General features: G+C 33.6%; 2 protein-coding genes across 2 annotated transcripts in view; both read left to right on the forward strand.

Annotated features, from left to right (window-relative positions):
- The window catches only part of LOC126882886 (uncharacterized), a 224,021-nt gene that overhangs the window by 44,622 nt on the left and 153,062 nt on the right, over window positions 1-26,337 (forward strand). The window lies entirely within an intron of this gene.
- Window positions 23,521-26,337, forward strand: part of LOC126882885 (gastrin/cholecystokinin type B receptor) — a 457,238-nt gene continuing 454,421 nt past the window's right edge. The window contains exon 1 of the mRNA XM_050647949.1: window positions 23,521-23,993. Coding sequence (XP_050503906.1) covers window positions 23,598-23,993 — 396 coding nt within the window. The 5' untranslated portion in view covers window positions 23,521-23,597. The remainder of the gene's footprint in view (window positions 23,994-26,337) is intronic.

Consider the following 26,337-nt stretch of genomic DNA (forward strand, 5'->3'; position numbering starts at 1 on the left):
TACTCACAATCATGAATTTTGTTTTTGAAGTTATACTTCTTTACGCGTGATATGAGGGTGAATTTTTATATGTTAAAACCTACGATACCGGCGCATGCGCATTATAACTTTGTTCTGATTGGATGTTCAAATGACATGTCAAAAATCATCCAATATGGCAACTGTAGCGCAGCTGTGGTTTGGACGGTTGACGGTTTGGTTATGCATGGTTGTTGCGTTTTAAAATTTGTGGGAAGAGAAACAACAAAGGTTAGTTAATAGTTATACTGCCTTTTTAAATAGTTTTCATATTATATTTTTGAAGTTATACTTCAAAATGTTTTAATTTATGTATGTATCAGTCCAGAAAAGGTGTGGAAAGAATATATTAGTGTTTTTAAATATATTTTTCTAAAAACGTGTTAAAAATGCAATTTTTAGGACTCCATAGTAGCGTTAAAAATGCTACTTTAAAGCACTAGTGCTTTAAAAATTTTAAGGCACTGCTGCAGTTAAAAGTGAATTGTCAAATTGTGAAACGTCAAAATATTTATATTTCATTGATTAACATTAATATTAATACAACTTGCGCAATTTGATAAAGGTGGTTTAAAAGGTTTTTTATTATAATTTTGTGTCTTTGGATTTGTCTTCCTTGGGTGTAAAATAATAAAACATCTATTTTTATATTTCACTTGTCACCGTGATGTATAATTATGTATATCTGAAAGGTAACTAGCATTCGGCTTGATGGCCTTGTTGGTAGAGCATTGGACCAGAGATAAAAAAATCGCGAGATTGCGGGTTCAAATCCCGGACGATTCATATTTTTTTCTTTTTTTTTTTAATATTTGGCATTGTTAAATTTTGGTTCATTTTTGGTAATTATTGTTAATTTTTTGTATTGTAACTGTTAAGTAGGTATATTTATTTCGTTGAAATTATATTATAATAGAAGTATAACTTTTTACGTGCGTACAAAGTACACACACATTCTTTTTTTTGAAGTTATACTTCTTTAGTACGCGATTGGGAGTGAATTTTTATTATTCTGCGCGCATGCGCACACAAAAAGTATGGAGTTCGTTGCTAAATCTTTTAAGTTATGTACGTATCAATCCAAAAACGTTGTGGAAAGAATATATTACTGTTTTTAGTAAATATATTTATTATAATTTTTATGTCTTTGGATTTGTCTTCCTCGGGAATAAGATAGTAAGTAATATTTAAAGTATTTTTATACTTCACTTGATCTATTTGTCTGGAAATATGTAATCCGTAAAGACACAGGTAGTATAGCTCAATGGTAGAGCGTTCGACTGGAGATCGAGAAGTCCCCAGTTCGAATCCGTGTGTTTTCTAATTTTTTTTATTTTTGGTATTATTTTAATAAACATTTTTGGAAAGTAATTAGTAAGTAAAACTTGGTTTAATCTTTAAATAAAATACAAATAACATATTGAAAATATATTTATTTCGTTGAAATCATATAATAGAAGTGTACCTTCTGACATTTGCCCTTCCAAACCCTGAAAATCTAAACGAATACTTCATTAACGTGAGTAAAAATATAATATCAACTATTCAATCTCAACAAGATCCCACTTCCTATCTCCCTAATTCAGAAATTTTCTCGAATTCATTCTTTATAAGACCAATCTATAAATCTGAATTGATCCAAACGATCAATAGTATCAAAAGCAAATCATCTTGTAGTACTGATGGACTATCCATAAAAATCTTCTCAAATCTCACAGATAATGTGTTAGAACTCCTCGTGTCACTAATTAATGATTCCTTTGAAAACGGTAAATTTCCAGAGTGCCTAAAGACAACCATTATTATTCCTCTTCATAAAGGTGGCCAAAAATCTAATGCCTGCAACTATAGACCTATTGCCCTACTACCGGTACTCTCCAAAATTATTGAGAGGCTCATAAAAACCCGACTTATGTCCTTTCTCGTTGATAACAATATTTTAACACAAAATCAGTTCGGCTTCTTAACTAATAAATGTACAACTGATGCCATGTTTTCTGTACTTCACGAGGTTTACCAAGCACTAAACAATAATCTTTATACTGCCACTGTTTTCTGTGACTATTCCAAAACTTTTGACATTTTGATTAAAAAACTTAATTTCTATGGAATTCGAGGTATTTCTTTGAATTGGTTCAAATCTTACTTAGATAATAGGAAACAACTGGTTAGAGCAAATGATACTGACTCTAGTCTCAAAAACATTGTATGTGGAGTACTACAAGGTTCAGTATTGTGTCCTCTACTTTTCCTTATCTTTATAAATGACACCACTACTAATTTAAAAATCTATGGAAAAAATTTTCTTTTTGCTGATGATACCAGTATCACTTGGAGCAACTCAACTATTGCAACTCTTCATGCAACTATAACTTCTGATCTTCTTACGATAAAAACCTGGTCTGACTCTAATTTAGTCTCCTTTAACGTGGATAAAACGGTAGCATTATCATATAAAGGTGCTCTTCAACCCCTGCTTGTGAATAGCAGCCAGATCTCTACCGTTGATTCTGTAAAATTTCTTGGTATTCTTTTAGACAGCAACCTCAAATGGTCCCTTCATATTGATTGGTTAAGTAAGAAACTCGCCTCAGCCTGCTATGCCTAAAGATCTGTTTCGAAGGAACTCAATTTATTATCTTCTAAAATAACATATTTTTCTTTATTCGAGTCTCATCTTCGATACGGTCTTCCTTTTTGGGGGTCTAGTACAGCTGCCCAATTTTATGTTATTTTCAAATTACAAAAAAGAGCAATAAGATATCTGTTGGGCCTCAGAAGAACAACCCATTGCAGAGGTTACTTTAAAGATCACGAAATTTTAACACTTCCATCTTTGTATATTTTAGAAACTGTTTGCTTAATTCGTAAACACATGCATGTCTTTCCAGCAAGGCCTCATGATGAATACTCCACCAGAAATTCAACTTTTGATGTCTATTTACCGATCCCGTCTTTTGAGTTAATAAAGAAATCTATACTATATTCCGCAAAAAAACTATACAACCATCTCCCTTTACAACTCAAATCTGCAACATCCTTTCTCAAGTTCCGTAAAATGACAAAAGCTCATTTATGTAAAAGACCATATTATTTAGTAGAAGAGTTTCTTAATGACTTACTAAGAAATCACAGTAATGTACAAGTAACTAAAGTGTACATATTTATCTATATTTGGGTGTCACATGCAGCAGCTTAAATTTATTAGTTCCTTTGTTTGTGTTTGATTATATTATGTGGTATGTTCAATTTTGCAATTTATAGTAATTTTGCAATATATTGGTTTTTGTTTTTTTACTTCACTTTTTTAACTTGTTTATATTTTTTTTTATTGACGATTTATCTAATTTTATAAAATTGTATTTGTTATTGTTATGTATATCTTTCTCGTGACTCTATGTTAAGCTTTGTCCATAAAATTGTATAATTTTCAGTGACAATAAAGCATATTTCTATTCTATTCTATTCTTACGTGCGTACAGATTACACACACAATTTTTTTTTCAGAGCCATTCCATGCTTCTCACAGTACTGCGTAGTGCGATCAACCAAAATTTGCCGCCTTTCTCTGCTGTCAGCAGGGAGTATTGTATCGTCTGCATATCTGATATTTTTCACTAGTGTTTTGTTAATTGATATGCCCTCATTGATGTCTTCTAGTGCCACTCTAAACATTTCTTCTGCGCACATATTAAAAAGTAGAGGAGATAGTAGACATCCTTGTCGTATTCCTCTCCTTATTGGAATCTCTTTAGATTTTTGTTTGTCTACCCGAATTATGACTTTCTGATATCGGTATAAAGTTGTAATGATTTTCTCATCTTGATCATCTATTTCTGTGTTCCTTAATATGTTTGCAAGCCTTCTGTGGTGTATTTTACCGAAGGATTTCTGAGCCAAAAAACCAAAGTTTTTTCTAAAGGCCGGTTGGTTTCCTGTTATGCCGTCGACTAATTTTTGAAGACAAATCCATGGATCATTCTCAAGAAAACTTTAAAAATATGGTTCATCAAACTGATCGTCCTATATTCTTCACATACTTGATTGTGTTGGGTTCTTTCGTTATTGGGATGAACTTAGATATTAGCCATTCTTTCGCAATTTCTCCGGTATAGTAAACTTCGTTAAATAAAATTCTCCACATATTACATCTACCTCTATTTATAGAATCATGTTACACAATTTTCATATCAGTAGTATTATAGTTAAAACATCTGCATAGCAAAGTGTTGTGAATACTTATTTTTCCTTATGTGCTCATTGAAATGCCCAGGGTTGCCAGCAAACACACATTAAAAGTTCACAACTTGAAGTTTAAAACGGAAAAAGCTTCTCTCTCTGTATTCGTTGCTGCATGTGGGGAATTTAAAATACACGGATTACATAAATCAACATCCGTTAAAAATAAAAACGAACAATCGAAAAGCTTTTATGCTTTTAAATTTTTTGCATTTGGTCATTATTTAATGTGTTTAATTAATTAATATAAATAATAAAGTAGTAATATAAAGATTCCAGAAAATTAAAGGTATTTAAATAATTACTTTTTTAATGTGTCTAATCTTCGGTATCAGAGGAGGATGATCTTCAGTAATAGAAACACCAATAGCACTTAGATATTTTATTGATAGCGGTAGAGACCAGGGTAGTTACCCCGAGAGAACGTTGAGTACTAATATGTGGCTTGTACGCTCCTTAGTTGAAGACTCTATGATGCTACATATTGAATGTATGAAGAAATGAATTTAAAGGCACATCTGACCTGGTTGAGTTGATTCTTGAGAATGAAGTTAAAATGTATTCTCTTGTTGGTAACATAAATTCGGTCATAGCCCACACGACAAAAGAAAAAGGTTTTTACTTTTTCAGCTAAGTTAATGTCCATTGCCAAAATATTGTTTATAAATTGCTACAATTAAACAAATTAAATAACCCGCTCATGTTTGAATATTGGTTGATGTGATATACGGGTTGATAAAATTATACTGTTCAATAATGGATATTAATTCTGAATATTTGGTATTGGACAAATGCTTGGACTTAGTTGGTCTGGCCACGGACGACATTAGATTGCTGAAAAATCTTTATTACAATCAGACAGCTTGTATTAAGTGGGACTAAGAAGTTTCAGCTAAAGTTTCTATTAAGCGTGGTGTCAGAAATGGGCTATGTTATATCCCTGACATTGTTCAATGCCTGCACCGAACCAAGTTTTGAAGAAGCGTTAAATAATCGTCGCTAAGGTGTTAAAATGGGTGGTGAAATCATTAATAACATCAGATACGCAGATGACACCGCCATAACGGCAGAGAGTCTGGAAGACCTTCAAACCCTGTTGAACGCCGTAAACAACGAACGTATTGCAAACGGCTTAACGATCAACGCAAAGAAAACAAGAATAGAATAGAATAGAATAGAAATATGCTTTATTGTCACTGAAAATTATACAATTTTATGGACAAAACTTAACATAGAGTCACAAAAAAATATATATAACAATAACAAATACAATTTTCTGAAATTAGATAAATCGTCAATAAAAAAAATATAAACAAGTTAAAAAAGTGAAGCAAAAACCAAACCAATATATGGCAAAATTACTATAAATTGTAAAATTGAACATACAACATATAATAAAACACAAACAAAGGAACTAATAAGTTTAAGCTACTGTATGTGACACCCAAATATAGATAAATATACTTTAGTTACTTGTACATTACTGTAATTTCTTAGGTAGTCATTAAGAAACTCTCTACTGAATAATAAATGGTCTTTTAAATAAATGAGCTTTTGTCATTTTACGGAACTTGTGGAAATATGTTGCAGATTTAAGTTGTAAAGGGAGATTATTGTATAGTTTTTTTTGCGGAATATATTATAGATTTCTTTACTAACTCAGAAGACAGGATCGGTAAATAGACATCAAAAGTTGAATTTCTGGTGTAGTCATGATGAGGCCTTGCTGGAAAGACATGCCAGTGTTTACGAATTAAGCAAACAGTTTCTAAAATAAACAAAGACGGAAGGGTTAAAATTTCGTGATCTTTAAAGTAGCTTCTGCAATGGGTTGTTCTTCTAAGGTCAAACAGATATATTATTGCTCTTTTTTGTAATTTGAAAATACCATCAAATTGGGCAGCTGTACTAGACCCCCAAAAAGGAATACCATATCGAAGATGAGACTCGAACAAAGAAAAATGTGTTATCTTAGAAGATGCTAAATTGAGTTCCTTCGAAACAGATCTTATGGCATAGCAGGCTGAGGCGAGTTTTTTACTTAACAAATCGATGTGAATACACCATTTGAGGTTGCTGTCTAAAAGAATACCAAGAAATTTTACAGAATCAACGGTAAACATCTGGCTGTTATTCACGAGCAGGGGTTGAACAGCACCTTTTTATGAAAATGCTACCGTTTTATCTATGCTAAGGAGAATAAATTAGAGGTTTTTATCGTAAGAAGATCAGCAATTATAGTTGCATGACGAGTTGCAATAGTTGAGTTGCTCCAAGTTATACTGGCATCATCAGCAAAAAGAAAATATGTTCCATTGATTTTTAAATTAGTGATGTCATTTATGAAGATAAGGAAAAGTAGAGGACCCAATACTGAACCTTGTGGTACTCCACATACAATGTTTTTGAGACTAGAGTCAGTATCATTTACCCTAACCAGTTGTTATCTATTATTTAAGTAAGATTTGAACCAATTCAAAGAGAAAGGACATAAGTCGGGTTTTTATGAGCCTCTCAATAATTTTGGAGACTAACGGTTGTAGGGCAATAGGTCTATAGTTGCAGGCATTAGATTTTTCGCCACCGAAACACGGCACAAAAGAAGAGAAGAATTGGATGGAGATCTCATTATCATCATTAGTCGTTATGAGTTCACTGCTGAACATAGTCCTCGTGTAAATATTTCCGTTACATCCGATCTTAAGCACTCGAAATTTAGTTGTGCTGGATATACTTGATATCCGACCACCTTGGTGGAGGAAGTTTCTATTCTAAAATTTTCTTGGTCCATCTACAACATGGTCTGGTCCTGCCCAGTTCCATTTTAGCGTTGTAATTCTTTTGACTGTTATGGTGGTAACTGGAGAGTGAACTATCCTGGTGATGGGATTATATACATATAAATGGGTGATACATATAAATGTATTCAGTTGATAGGTGATTACATAATTCTGCTCTAACGGCAGCAAACTCCCGAACCTAACTAACTAACTTTACTGACCCACTAATGAATCAAATCTGATCGTGTTCCCATGTTTGTATATATTCTCGTTACTGTGTCAAACGAATAATCAACCTTGTTGATCTAAGCAAAACGTGGACTTTAGCTAACGTGTTCCACTTATGCAATGATAACAAATATGCGTGATGTTTATTGTTTTATAAATAAATATCTAACGAATACTTTAGTTTTAAGGATTTTTAGAAGAGCTTAATAATGAGATAAATCCCATTATATTGTGTCCATAACACCAGTTTTTCTCCTGAATATTTTATTTGAAACTCTGTCTCTGTTGGATACATTTAACATTGACCTCTCCAGTACCACTTGTATTTTACTGATAACTTTTCTGGTAAGGGTCAATTTATGGGGTTGCTACTCCCCAGGTGGCAAAAATACAATTGGAAAAATTCCCTTCATCACTGCAAAATCTGGGTTTAAGCAATCTTAACAAGTATACAAGTAATTGTGTGCGCCGAATATTAGCAACTCTTTTGCAGACCCTGGAGTCAGTATAAAAACGTCAGAGTCAGAGGCGTGGTGTATGGAAGAGTACATCAGAAGCTGGTGGATATATATAGAGAATAGTATATCTGTAAAAGATGAGTTTTCAGTAATGCTGGCAGGCATACCTTCTGGATTTGGCTTTTCCTTTCTTCTTCTTCTTCTTTCTCTTAATCCTTAGTGCTCTTCAAGGCGTCGGATGTCGGGTTCCGCCTCTTATCCATTTCTTCCATGCACTTCTATTGGTGCCCATGTGCCTCCTTTCCGCTATATCCTGGATCTGATCCATCCATGTCTTCCTTGGCCTTCCCTTTGTTCTTTTATTTCCCATTTTGGCCTCATGTAACTGTTAGTCTCTTGTGCTCCATTCATTGTATGTGACAAAACCAGCTCAATTGTTTGTTTTCGATCTTTCTCATTATCGGTTCTTGTTCCATCCCTCTTCTTATATCTTCATTTCTGAATTTTTCAAACCTCGTAACTCCAGCTATTCTTCTCATGTATTTCATCTCGGTCGCGTTTATCATTGATTCATGTTTCTTTTGCAACAAACCATGTTTTCGCCCCATATGTGATTATCGAATTTACTATGAGTTTAGTTTTGTTGTCTATTTCTGACTTTCCAAAAATTGTATTATTTAAAGAGTAATATACGTTCGTAGCCTTCTTCAGTTTATTACTTATTGACATGTCCGTTTTCCCATTACCTGTTTTATATTTCCCAAACATTCAAAACTAGAGACATTTTCTATTACTTTTTCCCTTTTATTCTCTGGCTTTTCGTTACATAAACTTAATACGCAAACAATGAAAAATAAATCAATATTTGCTGATGGAAATCTATTACTGGATCTCTCCAAAATTGACAGTTGTATGTTAATTTCACTAAATAATGGTGTTTAGTTATAATAATTTAATTCCATACCTTGTAACTTTAATACCTAATAAAAGTTATTTATCCAGATTTAGCCATACGGTTCACACTCCGTTTAAGGGAACAATTGACTCATCCGAGATACTTACGGTATCAAAAGAATTGAGCTCTGGTGGGACTCTTTCCGTGTTATCGAACCCTAGGTGACTTGGTATGCAGGTGTATCTCCCAAAAATTTTCGTACACATCTGGCCATTGCGAGTAGTACAGCTTTCTGCATGGTCTTGTAAAGATGTTCAGTTAGACCCAGCTTTTTTTGCTTTCGAGGAAATTCTTCGAAATAACTCCAGTAGTAAACATACTAGGTATCGTCTCGGTACTTTGCATTCTCCATTGTCTTCGTATTTGAATTTCCAGATCTCTGTACTTGGCGATCTTTTCAGTAAATTTACTACGTAGGTTATTGTTGTTAGGTATCCCCATATCAATTAGTGTTGTTTGTCTTGTTAATTTATTAACTAGTACGAGATCTGGTCTATTATGTGCCACTGTTTGGTCTGTGAGCATAGTGCGGTCCCAGTATAGCTTGTAGTTGCCATCCTTAAGCATACTCTCAGGGACGTATTGATAATATGGGAGATGGTCCGTTTGGAGAAGTCCCAGCTTGATAGCTATCTCTTGATGAAGGATTTTTCCTACTGCGTCATGCCGGTCCTTGTATTCAGTTGCAGCAAATGCCTGGCAGCGCCTTTAATATGTTGGATGGTTTCTTGGACTCGACATCCATATCGGCATATGTCGTTTTGAACCGGAGGGTCTTTGACGATATATTTCAGGTAATTTCTGGTTGGTATAACCTGATCCTAAATGGGAACATTCCGTTTCAGGGAACATCTTTCCTGATGTCAACCAATAGTTAGACGCTGTATTGTCAACATAGTCTTGGCCGACCCCATTGGGATGTCGCCTGTGCAGAGGTTTATCCATACAGGTGCGCATTTTTTCATCTTTAGTGAGGTGGTTTATGCGCATTTCTGGTTCCCTCAGTTTAATTGGTGTTGTGTCATCTACTGCGCATATAGCGCGATGTAGAGTTGATGTCTCAGCTTGCATCTGAAAATAAATTCTTAAATTAGCCATTTGTTTATCTATATGCTCACCTTTATCCATAAGTCCTCTTCCTCCTAGATTCCGTGGTAATGTCGTTCTTTCTACTGCACTTTTAGGATGGTGTTTTTGTGCCTTTGTGAGGTGTGTTCTTACTTTTCGCTGATGATTCTTTATGTCCGTTTTTGTCCACTTAACAATGCCAAACGAATAGCTCAGCGCGGAACATGCGTAGGTGTTTAGTGCCTTAAACAGATTTCTACTGTTAAGGTGTGAACGAAGCAGCTGTTTTACCCTTCGTATAAACTCCACAGTGATCTCAGTTTTCGTTTGCTTATGGTCAATTTGTCTGCGCTTACTTTACTTCAAGATATTTATACATATCGTTTTCACCCATGGCCTCGATGTTCTGACCATTTTGCATATCGAATCATCCGGGCTGTACTTTTCCTCTGACTATATTTAAAACACGGCACTTGTCTAGTCCGAAGTGCATACTAATATCATTTGAAAAGGATTCTACAGTCCTTAGTATCTCATCTAGTTGGTTTCGAGTGGAAGCCATTAATTTCAAATCATCCATATACAACAGATGATTAAGCTTCGCCACCACATTGTTATTTTTGATGCTAAAACATCAAGTGGAGTTTAATAGCTAAGATAATGGGTTAAAAGCTAGACAGAACCACAGTGAACTTAACGAATCTCCTTGGAACAGGCCCCGGCTGATTGCGATATTTTCAGCCTCGATGTTATTTTCACCAGGTATTTGAAGGTGAAGTCTAGTCTTCCACTCTGTCATTTAATGCTTTAAAAAGGTCACTATATTATCATCGACTTTATACACTCTTAATATATCTATAAGCCATTTATGCGGCACTGAATCAAAGGCCTTCTTGTAATCAATGAAGGCAGTAAATAGGTTCCTCTTTTTGGAATATGCCTGATTAGAAATGATCAAGTCGATGATAAGTTGATATTTGCAACCCATGGAACCCTTAGCGCATTCTTTCTGTTGAGGCTCTATGATATTGTTCAGAGTTGGGAGGTATTTGGCTGGATCTTGGGTGTTATTTTAATCCTTCGGTATTAAATAAGTGGTTCCCTGAGTTAGAAATGATGGTATTTCCTGCGGATTAGAAATAATATTATTAATTAGTGTTGATAAGCAGTCAAAAGCAGTTAAAGATGTTAAAAGTTATATTATTATGTTTTTTTGTAAGTATTTGTGTCTTTGCGGCCCATACATTATCTTATTGTTGTAGTAATATTGTAGTAAGTTGGTAACTAAGCAAGAAAAACACAGTAATGAACTAGCGTGCCATCAAATATCGAAAAATGTATTATCCAGGAAAAACAAAATTTAGTGAATATTTCTAAAAGCCCAAAAAAATTAGGAGCATTGGATCCTAAAGCGATTGCCACTCTTTAATTGTATATAATATGTATTTTCCATTAACTTGTCATTTTTCATCGGCTTAACACAATTTAGCGTTGATATATGATCGAGTTTGATTATATTCCGTTTTCATCCTGGCGTAGAACACATGAAGATTAATTAAACTTTTAGAATTGATATCAAACGTATGTGGTCATTAATTGTAAGAACAAATAAAGTAAATTGAAAAATATTTTGAAATGGTCTGGCGGTAACATAAATATATTTTTAATAAATGGTGAATGCGACCCTTACTTCGTGGGAGTCCGTTTTATTTCACCCGAGAACTCTCGTTTTGCCGCCAATGTCGAATTTCTTCTCCTTTCCGCAATTGCCCCGCAAATACCGTACATAAATGACTTGTTTCTCCTATAAGTCCTTTTCTCGCAAGTTGAAGTGTTAATCTATGTGCATCTGAAGCATCGAGTGGCGACTGGTAGTGACTCCAATAATTATTATTATTATTGGTCATTTCGACCGAAAAAGGGACATTCTAATAGTCCAAGAGGCAGCGCTGAAAAATTTCTCTGAACTTACTAAAGCTAGTTATTTCACAGTTGATTACTGTGATTGTGTAGAGAAACATACTGCGGTCGGTTAAGCGAAACGTAGAACAGGTGGTACTGACAGCTTTTCAAAGATGCTTACCTGAGGAGGTAATTAAATCCATTTACTAAGGCTGAAAATAAGTACACACATTCTAAATTGAAGATAAATAAAAGTTATTATAGTCGGTCAGCTGTATGACGGGACAGAACCGGTCGGTCGGCCCCAATGAACGTACAGGGTTATTCACTATATTTTGACCCCCCTCTAAATTGCTTTATTTACAGAATTAGAAAAAATGTAAAATACAAAACTTATTCAATTTTTAAATTGATTTTTTGACATATATATATCGTACTAGTGACGTCATCCATCTGGGCGTGATGACGTAATCGACTATTTTTTAAATGAGAATCGGGTCGTGTGCTAGCTCATTTGAAAGGTTATCCAATTCCCTATTCAGTAATATAAACATTAACATGATTGTTTATACAGGGTGTGCAAAAAATTTCTTTAACTAAATTAATTGTTTAATTAATAATTCAAAAAAAAATTTTTGGGGACCCTGTATAAATAACGATCTTAATACCTCCTGATGAGAGACTAATAAGTTTCGAAACCGGTAGAGGTGCTTGCTGCACTCTCTGATTGGACTAGAATATGGTTCGGCTGTACTTTCGTTTTGCAACGAAATTGAAAATAGTTATTCATTTTTAATGATCTTAATGTTTATATTACTGTATAGAGAATTGAAAAACCTTTCAAATGAACTAGCACACGACTCCTATTCTCATTTAAAAAAATAGTCGATTACGTCATCACCTCCAGATAGATGACGTCACTAGTACGATATATACGTAAAAAGATCATAATTAAAAAATCGAATAACTTTGGTGTTTTACATTTTTTTCTAATGGTAATAAAGCAGTTTACAAGGGGGTCAAAATATAGTGAATAACCCTGTACATTCATTGGGGCCTACCGACCAGCTCTGTCCTGTCATACAGCTGACCGACTATAATAACTTTTATTTATTTTTCATTTAGTATGTGTGTATTGATTTTCAGCCTTAGTAAATGGATTTAATTACCTCCGCAGGTAAGCAACTGTGACAAGCTGTCAGTACCACCTGTTTCTACGTTTAGCTTGACCGACCGCAGTAGGTTTCTCTATAGAATCACGGTAATCAACTGTGAAAAAACTAGCTTGAGTAAATTCAGAGAGATTTTTCGGCGCTGCCTCTCTATCTATAACGCATGTAAAAAATTGTTAAAGGTTGATAAAGGTATTTTGGCAACAATTAATGAAATTATTGTTAGTAAATAATAATTACAAATTTTTATTTTAATTACAATGAAAAGCTACTCATTTGGTATTATAACGGATGGAATTGTGATAAAAAATGGATATAGAAAGTATTCAGAGAAAAGCAAGAACAATGCTCACAAAGGCACAAAAAATCATCCACGCAGTGCAGTAGAGAGAACAGCTCATGGACATAGGTGAGCAATTGAATAAACGAGTCGCTAATTTAAGACGTTATTTTCAGACGCAGGCTGAGATATCTACTTTACATCGTGCAATCTGAGGGAACAAGAACTACACACAAGTCACCTATCTCAGCAAAACAAATTCGCACCAGGATGGGCAAACCTCTGTATGGGTGGCATCTGCAAGAGATCAACCAAGAAAATGTCGACAATACAGCGTCGAACTATTGGATGGCACCAGGAAAAATGTTTCCAGAGACAAAGGGTTTCCTACTTGCCGTTCAGGATAAGGTTATTCTAACTAGAAATTACCTGAAGTATACTGTTGAAGACCTTCGGGTCCAAAACGACCTGCCGATATGGATGTCAAGCCCAAGAAACCATCCAACATATTACCGGGGCCTGCCAGCCGTTTGTCAGAATTAATAGACCGGATCTCGGACTAGTTAATAATCATACTAGGCAAACAACACTAATGCCTGGTTGTGATACCAAAAAATCTTAAGCTCCAACTTAGCCCAGCTCAGATTATTGATAGAGTTTCGTAAGCTGACGTTAAGATACGTCCTATTAAGATCTGTTGATGCAACCAGGCATAATAGATGTGGCCATTTACATTATAATAATTGTGGCCAATATAATAATCTGTGTCTTAATTACTACGAACAGATCGCCAAATATAGAGATTACGACATACAAATAAGGAGACCATAGAGAATGGAAAGTACCCAGATGATACCTATTATTATTTCTACGACTGGAGCCATTCCGAAGGACCTCCTAGAAAAGATAAAAAGCTGGGTATCAGTAAGACCATGCAGAAAGTTGTGCTACTCTTGGCGTTCAGATGGGAGTGAAAATCATCATCATCATCATTGGCTCGACAGCCCTTTCTGGGTCTTGGCCTGTTCCAGGATTCTTCTCCACTCTGATCTGTTTCGTGCTTTTTTTCTCCAGTTTTTTATTTTTAAGGTTTTTATATCATTTTCTATTTGTTCTAAATATCTCAGCTTCGGTCTTCCTCTTGTTCTTTTTCCTACCGGCATCTGTTTGAATATTTTGTTTGGTATTTCGCCTTCTTCCATTCTTTCTACATGTCCCATCCAACGCAGCCGTCCTATTTTAATGAATGTTATGATATCTGGATCCTGGTATATTTCGTATAGTTCAAAGTTGTACCTTCTTCGCCAAATTCCATTTTCTTTTGTGCCCTTATATATGTGTCGCAAGATTTTTCTTTCAAAGGTGGCTAGCAATGTTTCCTCTCTTTTAGTGAGTGTCCAGGTTTCTGAGCCGTATGTGAGTACCGGTCTTATTAGGGTTTTGTATATTTGGCATTTTGTTTTCCTTGCGAGGTTGTCTGATCTTAGTTGCCGAATTAAGCCATGATAACTTTTATTGGCAATAAATATTCGCCTCTTCACTTCCTCTGCTACGTTATTATCAGATGTGACTAGGGATCCCAAGTATGTAAAGTTTTTTACCCCCTCAATGTTGTATTCTCCTATTGTTATATTTTGTGGCTGCCTTATTTCTGTGTTTTTACTTACCTGCATATATTTTGTTTTGTTCTGGTTGATTTTCAGGCCACTATTTTGTGCAGCTCGTTCTATTTGGAGTGAAAATAATATTTCAGAATAATGGATCCAACGAAGAAGGAGTTGCATGCTTTTAAAAACTTTACGAGGAATTGTTATCAAACGCAGAGGAAGTTGGAGACGATTGAGACTCGGAAGAAGAAAGCGACTGGAAAGATTTCTGGAAGTAAGCAATTTCAATAAAGAATCTGAATAGTCTGACTATGATGAAGATGATAAATATTGCTAACCGAGTGCCTTGAACATTATTTGGTCAAGTGTGGAATATTATGGTGTTAAAATCTAACCAGACGTAGGCCTCTAAAAACAAATAATGCCAACAATATACGATTTTACTAAGGTCCTGCAAACACTTCAAAGTTCACGGCAAGTTCACTAGCAAGCAAGCAAGCAATTTGATTCAACCCGACCTGTGGGAGATGTCCACCCTATCGAAAAAGTACATTCGGGTGTAACAATTCATTGGGGCGAGGTGTTTTGACCCGAGTACAAACAGGGATCACCCCACCTCGCTCCAATGACCCAGGCCATCCCTTCCCCCCCCCCCCCATAGCACGCTGATGCCCGATGAGGGCACAACTATCGAAGCCAAATGCTCTTCACAACGGAATCCTGGGTAATAAGATTCCATGTGGTACCCTAATCGAATGCAAAAAAAAATTAGGCCCAGCGTGAAGCGCTCTATGCCTTGCAAGTTCACTAGCTTCGTTGAAGATAATTTTTCCCGATGACGTTGTAGAGGAAGTATATAGTAAATCCACAAGAAAAAAATCTTTTCTGTAGCTGTCATTTACAGTGAGCACGTAAAGGTTGGAATAAATTCATTTTCTTGAGAATGGACGATTTTGGAAAAAAATCCCAAAACATGTCAATTTTAAGTTTTCAATTGCGACTTTTTGGCATATGTATCATACTAGTGACGTCACCCATCTGGGCGTGATGACGTCATCTTAAAAATTTTTAAATGAGAATAGGGGTCGTGTGATAGCTCATTTGAAAGGCAATTTAATTCTCTATTCAGTAATATGCACAGTGACATATTTATTTATATAGAGTGTCCAAAAAAAATTTTTTTTGAATTAAATTTATTGACATAAAAAGAAGAATGTGTGTAATTTATTTAACTCACAATACATTTTACTGCTATCAGAAAACAGGAAATAATGTTTATTTGACAAATAAATATTGTTTTTCGCTTAAATTCAATATCAAAGCCGCCACCCACCTTCCTCTAGACAGTTTGAACATTTAGTTTAAGCGAAAAGCAATGAACATTTTTCAAATAAACGTGTTTTCTGTTTTCTGAGAGCAGTAAAATGTATTTTGGATTAAATAAATTACATGCATTCTTCTTTTTATGTCAATAAATTAAATTTAAAAAATGTTTTCTTGGACACCCTGTATAAATAATTATGTAAATGTTTATATTACTGAAGAGAGAATTAAATTACCTTTCAAATGAGCTGTCACACGACCCCTATTCCTATTTAAAAAATCATCGATGACGTCATCACGCCCAGATGGATGACGTAACTAGTATGATCTGTATGCCAAAAAGTCGTAATTTAAAAATAAAAATTGATCTGTTTCGGGATTTTTTTCCAAAATTGTTCATTCTCGAGAAAATGAATTTATTCCAACCTTTACGTGCTCACTGTATATCATATATCACAAAAAAATAATTAAAACCGTTTATAAAAGTTATATAATTTATCAAAATTCTGAATGATGATCTGAATACAGATCATTATCAGTGCTAAACCTAAAATAAGTATAACCTATGAATTTATTGCAACAATTTTTTAAAATGTTGACTAAGGTTGAAAAAAGTTTAGGCTATACAGAATGTTCCCTTGCTAAGCCACCAAAATTGAAAATATATGGGTAAAGACGCTAAAAAAGGATACAGTCATGGATACGTTGACAAAAATTGTTTTAAATAACATGGATGTTACAAATAATACATGATTAAGCACCGGGCACCATAATATATAATTAGGCACCGGTTCAAATGGTGCACGGTGCTTAATCATGTATTATTTATAACATCCTTGTTATTTAAAAAAAAATTTGTCAATGTATCAATGACTGAATCATTTTAAAGCCTCTTTACCAATATATTTTCAATTTTGACGGCTTGTGAACATGTGAATATCCTGTAAGTATAACCTAAATTTGTATCAATCTTAGTCAACATTTTAAAAAATTTTGCATTAAATTCATAAGTTATACTTATTTTAGGTTCAGCACTGAGGTTTAGGTTTAGATCTAAAACGTTTTGCATTTGTGATGTAGCCCTTTTAAGGGAATTTTGATAAATTACATACCTTTTACAAGGGATTTTACCTAATTTTATAGTCTTATAAACTAATATAAAATCTAGTGAGACAAATCTGAAAAAGCGCAAAAGCTCGACAAAGAAAGGAATTAAATCTAAACCATTGGCGTACTCAATCAACTAAATAAGCAGGTTAATAAATAGTTGAAAAAAATAATTCGCCGTAAAACGAAATTAAGAGACGTATTATATTTAAGTTCGTTCAGAGAGAGCCATAAACACCCTTACTAATTTCGTTATCATTACAGATCATCAGAGAATTCATATATGGTTATCTCTGAACAAACTGAAACACACCAAGCCTCTTAGTACCGAGTCACGACAAAATAACTCGATATGGATGCCGTAGCGTCATCTGCCTAAAACAATTAGAAGTTTTATTTCTCGGGAAATAATTTAAAGTTTATAAGTATTTATAGATATATTATAAAACAAGATATTAGACCGAATCTTAAAATTTAAAGGCTGGTGTACAGGAAATTGCAGGTGCTTTAAAACGATATATTATTTGTTCCATATTGTCATTAAAAATGTTGGGATAATTGTTATCCTGGCTTAGCGATGAAAGTAAAATAATAGAAAATACTTATCTGAAAAATATGTCCCCTTTAATAAAAAATTGACCTGCCGCTGTGTTTTTAAAAAATGCTGTTGCAGTTCGTGATAATGCCTCTGGTAGAATAATAAAATATTTGAAAAAATAAACAGGTTTAACAAAAATTGTGTTTTTAATTTTAAAATACTCACCTGAGATACTGCAGGATCAATTTACCCACTACACGTTACACTTTAATAAATTAGAAGAGGACATAAGCGCCACACAGTTTGGATTCAGAAGTGGACTAGGAACACGGGAATCTTTGTTTGGTCTGAGTGTGTTAATGCAAAGATGTTTGGATGTAAACCAAGACCTCTACGTAGGTTTCATAGATTTTGAGAAGGCCTTCGATAAAGTCAGACACCAAAAGCTGTATGAAATCCTAAGGAGCAAAAACATTGACAGTCGCGACATTAACATCATATCCAGGTTGTACTGGGGACAAACAGCAAAAATCAAGGTTGATAATGAGTTAACCGAAGAAATTGAGATTCGTCGAGGTGTGCGTCAGGGTTGTGTGCTTTCTCCACTACTATTCAATATATATAGCGAAACAATATGTCAGGAAGCGCTCCTAGAGCAAAACATTGGTATGAACATTAACGAAGAGTTAATTAACAATATACGATACGCTGATGACACGCTAATAGTAACAGATAACCTAGCAAATTTACAGTATTTGATGGAAAACATAAACACTCATACCAATAAGTATGGTTTAAAACTGAACATCAAAAAGACCAAATTCATGATTGTAACAAAGAAGCTATACACCAATGTGAATTTAACCATAAATAATCAGCAAGTTGAAAGAGTTACGTCCTACAAATATTTAGGGGTTTGCTTCACTGATACTAATGACCAGACAAGAGAAATCAAGAGGCGAATTGAGATAGCGAGACAATCGTTTGTCAAAATGAAAAAGTTCCTATGCAGCCGGGACATAAATATATACCTAAGAACGAGAATGTTAAGATGCTATGTTTTCTCCGTTCTGCTGTACGACATGGAAGTTTGGACACTTAAAAAGATAAACATCAAAAACATTGAGGCATTCGAGACGTAGTGTTACAGGAGAATGTGGAAAATACCATGGACAGAAAGAGTAACAAATCAAGATGTTTTCCTGAAGATGGGGAAGGAATGCGAAGTCATAAAAACCATACAAGCGAAAAAACTGGAGTATCTAGGCCACATAATGAGAGGAGAAAAGTACTTTCTGCTAAGACTCATAATCCAAGGAAAAATCTCGGGAAAGAGAAATGTGGGACGTAGGAGGATTTCCTGGTTGCGAAATTTAAGGGAGTGGTATGGGTGCAGTTCAATACAGTTGTTCAGAGCTGCAGTCAACAAAGCTAAGATTGCTGTGATGGTAGACAACCTCCGATAGGAGACGGTACTGCAAGAAGAAGACATTACACTAAAATCAAATTGTAAAAGCAACTGTACTATGCCAATGGCCTTAGATGTCGAGGCATTTAAGCAAAATAATAAAAATAAATTATTAAATGGGGGGCTTAAACTCAAAACGAGCTAACCCCACGATCATCAAAAATTGAGTTCTCCATAGTTAAAATTATTTTACAGTCTGTTCTATTGGTAAAACGTTTTATTTGCAAAACAATTAAAATCATCAGAAACTTAGTTGTTGGAAAATATTAGCATAAAAACAAAAAAAAACTTAATCAGAAGCAATAGCAGTTTTTGTTTTTTCTCCAAAATTGATTGCATCTTTGGAATGAACGCGTGTTACTTTTAAGCCCCTCAAATGAAATAGAAAATGTAATTTAATATAAAAACAATTTAATCTCCCCGTACTTTACAGTCTTATAAACCAAGATGCTGTCTCAAGCTACTTTGTGCTCTCAGCTGTGCACAGAAATTTTGTAACAATTTATTAGCTAATAAGGATTCAGGTGTCTTGCAAGTTAATTACTACGTGATTAAAATTTAATCGATGGTTAAGTTAGGTGGAAGATTTCTTAGTATACAGGGTGTCCCAGACTAATTTAGCCACGCTGTATCTCTTAAACGAATAGAGATTTTCGAATGGGACAAAAAGTGATATATTGTACTGTAACACACTTTAATATGGCATTCAAAAAAGTCATCCCCTAAATATTCATCCCTTAGTTACAACCCCTAACTTTAATTTTTTTAATAGCACCCTGTATATTTTTTTATAGTTTTGGATGTGGTCTTCTATCGTCTATTCAACACATTTTTTGAAAATAAAATCGGTTCGTAAATAACCAAGAAAATATCAGTTTAGTTTTTTTAATTATGTGTCCCAGACTAATTTATCCAGGCTATATTTCTTAAACGAATAGAGATTTTCGAATGGGACAAAAACTGATCTATCTCATTTCTAATACACTTTAATATGGCGTAGAAAAAAAATTATCCCCTATATATTCATTCCTTAGTTACAACCCCTAACTTTATTTTTTTAAATAGCACCCTGTAAGTTAGGGATGAATATTTAGGGGATGAATTTTTTCTACGACATATGAATGTGTATTACAAATGGAATAGATCAGTTTTTGTCCCATTTGAAAATCTCTATTCGTTTAAGAAATATAGCCTGGATAAATTAGTCTGGGACACACAATTAACAAAAATAAACTGATAGTGTCTTGGTTATTTACGAAATGATTTTATTTTCAAAAAATGTGTTGAATAGACGATAAAAGACCACATCCAAAACTATAAAAAAATATACAGGGTGCTATTAAAAAAATTAAAGTTAGGGGTTGTAACTAAGGTATGAATATTCAGGGGATGATTTTTTTGTACGCCATATTAAAGTGTATTACAAGTACAATATATCACTTTTTGTCTCATTCGAAAATTTCTTTTCGTTTAAGAGATATAGCGTGGCTAAATTAGTCTGGGACACCCTGTATACGAGCAAGTATACTAAGTATAATTTGTACTAGATAATGTTATTAAACGTAAAATCGTCTACACATTCACTGAAACCCTGACAACCTGACCTTCTGTGTAAACGAGTGCAACGTTTTAAAATATATAGTAGCCCAGGAAGAATCTGTTTTTAGGTGGATGTGAGAGGTTGCATTCGATTTTTTGCGGATAAAGTTAGGTGATAAATTCGTTAATAATAATTGACTTATGCTCCTTCTCAAATATGTCCGGAACATTAATAAAAAAATAAAAAAATTATAAACTTCAAAAAATTGCGTTATTTTTCTAATTTCTTTGCTTATAACTTTAAAACGATTCATTTTGGAACAAAGTCGTATAGAAATAAAACAAAGATAATTAAATTTTATATCAGATACGATTGGTCAAAAATGTGTTAATTTATCACCTTTGCTGCAAAATAGCAATAAATATAAAATTAGGGGGCAAAACAAGCCTGTCTTTATTCAATGTTTTCCATCACTTAGGTTACACTTGAAACCTTCCTAATTCGTTCAGAAAATTTATGTAATATGCTAAAACCGTCCACCAAATTTCATTAAAATTGATTTACTAGATTTTGCATAATAATTTTGCAATCGAAACTTTTTTAAAAAATTAAAATTTTTAAAATCTTGCACAACAAAAACTAGAACATACAAAGATTTGTCAATTTTTTTAAATATAAAGAAGCACTCCACCTATCTAATGCACTTTACAGAATTGAAATGGGATTTTTTAAGCCGCCTCAGCAATGTTTTAAAATTATAAACAATTTTTTGGCTTATAAAAAAATTGGTGCTGTGTCCAGGAGGGGGTGCTACGGGCTCCTTTATTTAGATGGACTTACCCAAGTTTTCTATGTATTTTGATCCGTAAAACACGAATTTCTTGGGGAACAGTTGATCCGGAAATCGATAGGATTGTTATAAACAAAGAACTTGAGAAATTACATAACATCAATTTTTCGCAAAATAAAACATTTTTTTGCATTTCTTGGGTAATTCTAAGCAAAAAATGTTCTTACAAGTTTTTTTCGTAGAATGCATAGTCTTCGAGATAAACGCGGTGGAACATTCAAAAAATCGATAAATTGTAATTTTTGAACGAGAATAACTTTTGACTAAAAAAAATAGCAATTCTGCTGACAGCATTTGAAAGTTTAAGTCAAATTATACCGGTTTTAAATATTTGCATTGCTAAAAATTAGTTTTTCTATTATTAAACAAAGCTATTTTTTATAAGTCAAAAAATTGTTTATAAGTTTAAAACATTGCTGAGGCCCCTTAAATAATGCGATTTTAATTCTGTAAAGTGTATTAGATAGGTAAAGTACCTCTTTATATGTAAAAAAATAGCCAACTTCTAAATGGTCTACTTTTTGATCAGAAAGATTTTAAAAGATTTGAACTTTTTTAAAAACATTTAAATTGCAAATTTATTATGCAAAATCTATTAAGTCGATCTTAATGAAATTTGGTAAACCATTTTAAGTAGGTTATAAGAATTTTGTAAGCGAATTACTAACGTTCTAAGTGCCACCAAAGTGGTTAAGAAACATTGAATAACAACAGGCGTATTTGGCCCCCTTGTTTTGTATTTATTGCTATATTGCAGAAAAGGTAATACCTTAGACATTTTTGACCAGTCGTATATCATACAAAATTCAATTATCTTTATTTTATTTCTGTACGACTTTGTTCCAAAACGAACCGTTTTAAAGTTATAAGCAAAGAAAACAGAAAAAATCGATGTTTTTCGAAATTTTTAAATATTTTAATTTTATTATTAATGTTCCGGGCATATTTGAGAAGAAACATAAGTCAATTATTATTACTGAAGGTGTCACCTAACTTTATCTGCAAAAATCCGAATGCCACCTCTCACATCCAAAAATACACCTTTTTTTACAGATTAGTCCTGGTCTATATGCCTTAATACCTTTTTTCCGCAAATCGCCAGGAAATTTTGACATTCCTGTCAAAATTTCTTGAAGAAAAAGTCAGGACTTCCTTACTGTAAGGAAATGATATTTCCGTACAGTTGTTAGTGTTCTACATAAATGATAGAAAATTATTAATAATCCATAAAACGTCTGTATGCATTTTCGTACTTTTCTCTTGATTTCTTTGGCAATAATTCTAATGAAGCAGTATTCACTGCCTCAACCAGCTCTGAAGGAGTCCCAGGAATGGAAATTTCATCATCACTTATCATTTTACTTTCGAGAACACCAGAAATTAAATTTATAAGCGTCAAGTTTGACAATTCAACCTCAATACGTTTCCATAGTAACCCAAGTAATTTTATTAGGAATTTCAAAGCACCATTTATTTGGGAATAAAATTATCTCGTTTTTTTTAAATCAATCAATATCTGTCGAATTTTAAACGATTTGCGGAAAAATAGTATGTTTACCTCGTAGGAAAAGCCACATTCCTGGACTCTGTGTTGCTAAGTCTCGGCTTGCGCCTCGACTTAGCAATCTTCACAGTCGTCCAGGAATGTTAAGCTTTTCCTACCCGGTAAACAATGTACAATTGTTTCCTATCTCTTACGACAAACGAGTACCAAATTGGACTTAATATATATCTCTCAAACCACGTTTTAACATGACCTTCATGTAATCAAGTTATATCTTATGAAACGATTCTAGAAGGAAAATATAAGAAAAAAGAACACAGAATGAAAATGTTCCTAAATAAGTCACAAACAAATGGAAATATCTGCCCCGTAATACCAATAGTAAAGCGCAACTTTCCTTCCTGACAACACGGTAACGGACAGAAGCTTCGGAGTTTATAAATCTGAGACTTCTAGTAGAGTCACGCCAGTCTCTCTCCGCAACTCCGAGAAACATCACCTGTTGCCACAACTCCGTTACAACTTCGCGCGTTATTGTGTTTGTAGCGCGAAAATATAAAATGGGTGAGATGGATCGCGAAAATTACTCCTCAAACCCTCTGGATCATATGCCTGCATACGTCTGGGAAGCTATTCATCCTCTCCTATTAGGCGTAAACGATACAGAACTAGATTTACGGAGACCCCACATAAAGGCGGTTGTTATTAACACTTATCCGTACGTTATTTTTATTTACGGACTCTTGATAAGTGTCGGCGTGTCGGGGAATCTTTTTATGTTCGCTTATATCATCAACAAAAAACTGTACAAGGACGAGACATACAGCTTTCTTCTTAATAATGCCCTTAGTGACACAGTTAAGTGTGTTGTTGTGTTGCCCCTCTCTTTGTATGTGCTTCTTGTAAAAAATTGGGTCTTGGGGGAATTGCTATGCTCCTTCATGCCTATGATACAAGTAAGTTCCATTAATATTTCGATATTTTTTAGAAAGTAAAAAATGTCTTTTTTTAATATGTATATAGCGTTACTGATTTGGAATAAAATAGATAAATCTGCAAGAAGTTGACTTAGTACAGTAATCTTGGTAAATAATAATTGTCAAAATAATAACTGATAGACCAGGAAAATAATAACTTTACACGAGGGTAGCTGTAACAATAATTATATCTAGAAATCATATTAGGTTATAGTCCTAGATCCCGCGTACCAAAAGAATGTTGATCATTAATAGGCTGAACATTTGTTAATAGCTTTATGGTGTCTAGTCAGATAAACTTTGATGTACGGGAACACTGGAATAGGGGAAGTTTTAATTGTGGAACGTGATTTTAATTGCGGAATATGTCATCCTGACAAGTTTAAAATTGTGAAAATTAGCATGTTTTTTTAAGTTTATTCAATTTAAAACTTTACATATATGAAATAATTTTGGTCCGATAAATATATTGGGCGTTTTCATAAGCACGACACGTAGAATATTTCAAATGAAAGGAATTATGTTGCTGATAAATAGCAGTCTGATTATTCCATGAGAGTTTAATGAAAGGGTAACAAATCAATTGGAAGTTCTGTCCGACAAAATACATGGGACGATTTCGTAGTCTGACGTTCGAAACCTGTAACCTGTTTCACAATTGAAATTTCTCCTGTTCCAGCGTTCCCCTACCTCAAAGTTTGACCGATTAGACACCGTTAATCTATTAACAAATTTTCAGCTTGCTATTAATTAACTTTTTTTTGGTACGCGAGATCCAGGCCTATTACTATATGAATAGAATAGCTAGAGTTATAAGTGCATTAACCCTTAATTACTGGCGTGAATATCTCAGTAGGTCGACTCTGATATGAAGGTTTTAGAAGAAGAAATGTAGTTTATAATTTGATAACCATTAATTATACAGACAGCTAATATATTTAATGTGCTCCTTTGTCTATTTAGGCCAGGGTAATAAGACAAAAATATACCTTGTTCGTGACACTTTAGCAGTCAGGGTACTGAAGCGTTTTTTCGACAGGTAATACCTATAAGAACAAATTGTAACTGTGTTGGTCTGTGCCCATTGAATTGGCAAGTACCTAGCATCTTCGAGCAGGGAACCATGGCACCCTTTTAGCATGTGTTCCACTTTATCCATTAACATCGACTTGTAGTCATAACATTTTAACATATTACATTATGTAAACCATATATGATGATGTTAACACTATTTACAGTGTGCTAGTTTCAAAATACTCGGCAGGATGCACTGAAGATGTTCTGTTTAGAACGAAAAGGTTCTGCAATCGATGACATTTTATAGTTTTAAATAAACGATTTTATACCAGAATACATCTCGAAGTTTTTACTTCTGTATTGGTTTTTTAAACTATGGTATACAGCCAACTATTGGGGTTTTTCCCATTGATTTTTTTTTTAAATTGTAACTATTTCCTGCGTAGGATCTGGCGGCCATTTTTATTTATAAACAATTAACTGTCAAAAAATGGCATTTTTGCCTTTTTTTCAAATCAACGGAAAACAGTGAAACTTGTGATTTTTTTAGTACAAATATCTTCGATATTATGGAAAAATCTTTTAAATGACGTATTACAAAGTTTGATATACTCACTTATTGTTAATATAATTGCGAAAAAAGGTCGGAATTGCAAAAAAAAATATTTTCTCAATAACTGTTGTAAAAATTAGTGTACAGCTTTAAAATTTTTGTTAAATAAGGGTTTTTTGGTGCTTAATATATGATAAAAATTTCAAAGCGATTCATTAAATTGTTTAAATTTTATTCAAATTGTTTATCCCAGAGAGCATTTTTTTTTCAATAACATAAGTCAGAAAAAAATGACCTTAGAACCATTCCACAGGTGTCAAATGGAAGAGCAGGAGCTACGTTTTCAAGATTGTTTAAAAAATTAAATGAAAAATGCATTTATTAGTAATAAATAATTATGCAAAAGTATCGTCAATTTTTCTTTATAAACTTTTTGAATAACTTTTTCCAAAAAAAAAAATAACTTTTTTACCCTGTTTTAAGTGCACAACTACCAGGTACTGTTATCTATATCATAATTGATAAAAAATTGTAATAAATATATAAGTTCGAATATAACAAAATAAAAAGTTTATTAGGAAAGATTTACGATACTTTTGCATAATTATTTTTTACTAATAAATGCATTTTTTATTCGCTTTTTTACACCAAGTTGAAAATATAGCTCATGCTCTTTCATTTTAACACCTGTGCAATGGTTCTAGCGTCATTTTGTTGTGACTTATGTTATTGCAAAAAAATGCTCTCTGGGAT

Source organism: Diabrotica virgifera, chromosome 4 (assembly GCF_917563875.1).
Source record: "Diabrotica virgifera virgifera chromosome 4, PGI_DIABVI_V3a".
In the NCBI taxonomy this organism is placed as follows: domain Eukaryota; kingdom Metazoa; phylum Arthropoda; class Insecta; order Coleoptera; family Chrysomelidae; genus Diabrotica; species Diabrotica virgifera.